Source organism: Jaculus jaculus, chromosome 8, assembly GCF_020740685.1.
Source record: "Jaculus jaculus isolate mJacJac1 chromosome 8, mJacJac1.mat.Y.cur, whole genome shotgun sequence".
Classification (NCBI taxonomy): Eukaryota; Metazoa; Chordata; class Mammalia; order Rodentia; family Dipodidae; genus Jaculus; species Jaculus jaculus.
Window position 1 is genome coordinate 41,423,898 of NC_059109.1, and position 5,151 is coordinate 41,429,048.

General features: G+C 54.0%; 1 protein-coding gene across 1 annotated transcript; it reads left to right on the forward strand.

Moving 5' to 3' along the window:
* The first annotated feature begins 1,431 nt into the window (after positions 1 to 1,431).
* On the forward strand, positions 1,432 to 3,334 carry Chst14 (carbohydrate sulfotransferase 14). Its single transcript, XM_004660696.2, has one exon. It carries the CDS (start codon positions 1,459 to 1,461, stop codon positions 2,575 to 2,577), a length of 1,119 nt encoding a protein of 372 aa, XP_004660753.2. The 5' UTR covers positions 1,432 to 1,458; the 3' UTR covers positions 2,578 to 3,334.
* The last annotated feature ends 1,817 nt before the right edge of the window (positions 3,335 to 5,151 follow it).

Consider the following 5,151-nt stretch of genomic DNA (forward strand, 5'->3'; position numbering starts at 1 on the left):
AGAGCCCCTGTCCAATTGGTGGTAGCTACATCTAGCATCTCTGCCTCCGGGCATCCTCTTAGCATAACTTGTCCTGAGGCCTGCAGCTTCCTCCATACCATGTGGTGATTAGCAAGGAATACCTTAGACCAGCAACAAGAAAAGCCAGACAGTCTGTGTGGTGGCTCACACCTTTTATCCCAGCACTCAGGAAGCAGAAGTAGGAGGATTGCTGTGAGTTCAAGGCCAGCCTGAGACCACATAGTGAATTCCAGGTCATCCTGGGCTAGAGTGAAACCCTACCTGGGGTGGGGGTTGGCAGCCAGACATAGTGTCCCATGCCTATAAACTGAGCACTAAGAAGCCTGAGGCAGGAAGATCTCTTAATTCAAGGCTAGCCTGTGCTACCTAGTAAAACGTTCAGAACAATCTTGGGGAGAGGATTTAAAAATGAAAAAGAAACAAAAACGTTGTGCTGTCTCAGCTTCCCCCAGGCTCGTTGTTACTTTCCCTATTATGAGAATCCCCGCAGAACCTTCCTGCCAAGTGGCTGTGTCAAGCTAAAGGAAATCTTAGAAGTCCTTTAGCCTCAATGCGCCTGGACTCTTTATCTCTGTGCTTCAGAACCTTGCTGGTTCTGGAGTGTGGCTGCCGGGCTCGGTTGCCTGTTTGGTGCCACCCAGAGCACTACCTGTACACCATCAGCTTAGCGCCATCCAGCACACATTTGCCTTCAGGCAAGGAGGCTCAGTAATGTGCCCCCAGTTCATCCTAAAATGTATGCTGGCTACACGGCTGGTCGTGAGGCACTTATCCTTACCCGAAGAATCCTTGCTAATCCACCGCTTCAGATGTAGAGGAGGGGAGATTCCACTTGACACTGCTGCATTAACCGGTGGATAAACTCTAGTCCTCAGCTATTGCTAAACTAAAGGGTCACCATGGAGACATTAGCTAGTGCCTTATTTTCCTCTTTGCTGGAGAGAGAGGCCGAGACCTGCTTGGCCGAGGAAGGTCAGGGCGGCTACTTAGGGAAGACCCTGCTTCGAGGCAGGATAGGGTCCCCCGCGTCTGCACCCGCAAGGTGTTTGCCCTGCCTTCAGTTGGAGGAAAGGGGACAGAGGTGGTGGCGGGATGGTGGGTGCGGGTCCAGCTTCCTAGACGGCGAGCGATGACCGATGACCGCGGCCTAGCTCGTTTCTTTCTGCAAGCTTTTGTCCTCGAGGCCGGGGTGCAGGCCAAGCTCCCGCGCCCTCTCCCAAGCGGGGTTCCAAATGCGGCCTGGGGCCGGGCTCCCGCCCCTCTCCCCGCCCCCCCCCCCCCCCCCAGCGTAGATCCGCCCCCCGCGCCTGGCCCGGCCGGGCGGGACATCCGGCCCCGGTCCCTCTCCGCCCACCGCCGCCGCCGCCGCCGCCGGGAGCCTGCCGCCAGCGCTGCCTCCTCGGGGCCTCCCGCCCGCAGCGCCGAGATCGGGGCACCATGTTCCCGCGCCCGCTGACCCCGCTGGCAGTCGCCAAGGGTGTCGAGCCCTTGGGCCGGCCTCCGAGGCGGGCCCCGCTGGGTCGGGCCCGGGCGGGCCTGGGGGGCGCGCCGCTGCTGCTGCCGTCCATGCTGATGTTCGCGGTGATCGTGGCCTCCAGCGGGCTGCTGCTCATGATCGAGCGGGGCATCCTCGCCGAGATGAAGCCCCTACCCCTGAACCCGAGCAGCCACAAGGGCGCGGCCTGGCGCGGGGCAGCCTTCAAGCCTCTGGATGCCAGCGATCCGGACTTGCAAGTGCGGCGGGACGTTCGGAACCGGACCTTGAGGACCGTGTGTGGACAACCTGGCATGCCCCGGGACCCCTGGGACTTGCCCGTGGGGCAGCGACGCACCCTGCTTCGCCACATCCTCGTAAGTGACCGCTATCACTTCCTCTACTGCTACGTCCCCAAAGTGGCCTGCTCTAACTGGAAGCGGGTGCTGAAGGTGCTGGCGGGTGTCCTGGACAGCGTGGATGTCCGCCTCAAGATGGACCACCGGAGTGATCTGGTGTTCCTGGCAGACCTGCGGCCCGAGGAGATTCGCTACCGCCTGCAGCACTACTTCAAGTTCCTGTTTGTGCGCGACCCCCTGGAGCGCCTCCTCTCCGCCTACCGCAACAAGTTTGGAGAGATCCGGGAGTACCAGCAGCGCTATGGGGCTGAGATTGTGAGGCGGTACCGGGCCGGAGCTGGACCCAGCCCTGCAGGGGACGATGTCACCTTCCCAGAATTCCTGAGATACCTGGTGGATGAGGATCCTGAGCACATGAATGAGCATTGGATGCCAGTGTACCATCTGTGCCAGCCTTGCGCTGTGCACTATGACTTCGTAGGCTCCTACGAGAGGCTGGAGGCTGATGCCAACCAGGTGCTGGAGTGGGTGCAGGCCCCAACCCATGTTCGCTTCCCAGCTCGACAGGCCTGGTACCGGCCAGCCAGCCCTGAAAGCCTGCATTACCACTTGTGCAGTGTCCCACGGGCTCTGCTGCAGGATGTGCTGCCTAAGTATATACTTGATTTCTCCCTCTTTGCCTACCCACTGCCTAATGTTACCAGGGCAGCCTGTAACCAGTGACCACGGGCCACCAGCTTTTAGGGTAACTTCTGCCATGCTGCTCAGAGAAACCCTGGCCCTGGGGGCTTGGAGCTTCTCCAGATGTCTGGATATCCAGATGGCAGAGACTGTCTTCAGGAGTTCCTTGTCTAGAGGTGGTGCCCACAATGGTTCAGAGGACAGGTCTAGTCCGGACAGACCTGCTATTCCCACTGGGGGAATGTTTTATAGGCCGTTGGGAGGATGCTTCCTGTGTCGGAGCCTGGCTAGTGTGTTAGTGAAGCCATACATCCGATCTAAAGCCTGACTGTGCCTGTGCAGTCTACCGGTTCCACCCTGATTTAACCGGTGACCAACCCCAAAGGCGGCACCAGCCTTGAAGCATGATCAGCGCCCAGGGCCCTGTGGCTTTGATCCCCTGACCATCCACTACTCCATGTGCCTCAGGACTGGAATGAGCTGTGGTGCCTTATAAATGAAGCTTGTGTCTTTCTGCCTCAGACTGAGAATTTGCTACACTTGCCAAGGAAAATGAGACGGAAGCAGGGCCCCTGTGGCAGCTCTAGGGCCCGCTCCCCGAGCCTCCAGACCCCTGTGTACCCCACCTCTTCCTAGGGCTCCAGTAACCTCTTCAGTAATCTCCCTTCCTTTTCTACAAGGCCTTCAAAGTTGTAACTGTGGTTGGTATAGCTGACTGCCTCTTTTGTAATGCATTTATTTAAAATTTGTACTTTTTGATAGACTCTTTGTAAGGGCAGAACTTTTAATAAACTTTTTTTTTTTTTTTGTATACAAATTGAGCATTTCTGTGATTCCCCTTCTGAACTCCTATGGATCCAGGGAGTTTAGATGTTCGTTTCTCCAGGTCCAGAGAAGAAACTTGCAGGCAGAGACAATAATACAAGGTTTTAACAATATAAGGGAATGCTTGGGCAGGTTCCGTGGGCCCCTGGACATCACGGAGCCTTTGGGGGCTTCTAATAGACTAACACATTCAACTTCTAAGATGCCATTAGAGAGTAAGGCCTGTTAGGAATGGTGCCGGATCCAAAACATACCTGCCTGGATTAGTTCCTGAAGAAGAAAGTAGACAAGAGAGATGAAACCCATGTTCTCTTAGGGAGTAAGACTTGATCCTTTTTTTTTTTTTTTTTTTTTTTTTTTTTTGGTGGTAGCGAGGGTGTCAATGTGTCACCTAGGCTGAACTGGAACACGTGATTCTTCTGCCTCAGCCTCTGGAGTAGGTGTAACTATAGGTACTACCCAGGTAGGAATACTTCTTGAATGAGGAGTCTCCCCAGAACATTTTCAAATGAGAAGGAGATTGCTGGGCTAGAGAGATGGCTTAGCGCCTGTGAAGCCTAAGGACCAAGGTTCTATTCCCCAGTACTCACATAAGCAGGTGCATGTGTCTGGAGTTCAGTTACAGAGGCTAGAGGCCCTGGCGCATCCATTTTCTTTCTCTTATAAATAAGTAAAATATTTCTTGAAGACAAGAAAAGGGGATTGCTGTGTGTGCAAGAGGAAAACAGAATTAAAGATAGAGGCTGTCAAGTCCAATGAGCTTCGAGGACTTAGAAGCCCTCCACTCCCTGCTCTCTCCTCACCTCGGACCTACAGCATCTCCAGACTGTTGCAGTAAATTGGGTCCCTCATGAGGGCCCACACAGTCAACCCAGAGAGGCCAGAAAATGCCCGCCCGTCTGTTGTATCTGCTTCATTCCATTTAGTCCTCAGAAGAGTCTGGTCACTCACCTAGGTGTCATCCTGTTGTACAGAAATGGGAGCCAACAAAGAAATGGGAAAGTAGCCTGCCCAAAGTGTCCAACCCAGGCTGCATGCCCCCCTCAAAGTAGGAGGGAGTGGGGGGAAGAAGGGAAAGACAGACACATGGACCAACCAACCCACAATGGGAGACTAGGTGGTTTGTGGAAGGTGTGACCAAACAGAGAATATAGGGATGATGAATGGGTTTGTGGGTAGGAACTTTTAGCAAGCGTCTCCATTCTTTTTTTAAATATTTATCAATTATTTATTTGAAAGGCAAAGAGGGAGAGAGAGACAATGGGCACACCAGGGCCTCTAGCCACTGCAAAAGAACTCTAGATGCATGCGCCACCTTGTGTATTTGGCTTTATGTGGGAACTGGGCAATCAAACTTGGTTCCTTAGGCTTTGTAGGCATGTGCCTTAACCACTGAACCATCTCTCTAGCCCTTCTCCATTCTTTCATTTGCAAAGAATCCAACTCAGTCCAGCTAGCTGACCAGTCCCTGCCCCGAAGAAGGGGACAATAAATGAAGTCCATTGATACTAGCTTATTAGCTCCCCCACACACACAGGCAAAAGAAGGGGTGGGGAGTTCTGGCCCACAGGGCATTCTTGTGTCCAGAACTGATGGTCTGGGAGAAGGGTGTGAGGAAAGGAGAAAGGAGAGAGTCTGGCAAGACAAACTGAATCTGCCAGGCCTCTTATTATCTAGACTCAGCCCAAGAAAGTTGTCATTACATTTCCTCCCTAAAGAATATGCTGGGCGTGGTGGCACACACTAATTCCAGCACTGGGGAGGCAGAGTTTAAAGGATCGCTGTGAGTTC

Excerpts from the sequence above, each read along its gene's own strand:
- Chst14 (XM_004660696.2), top strand. The coding sequence starts at position 1,459 with ATGTTCCCGCGCCCGCTGACCCCGCTGGCAGTCGCCAAGGGTGTCGAG.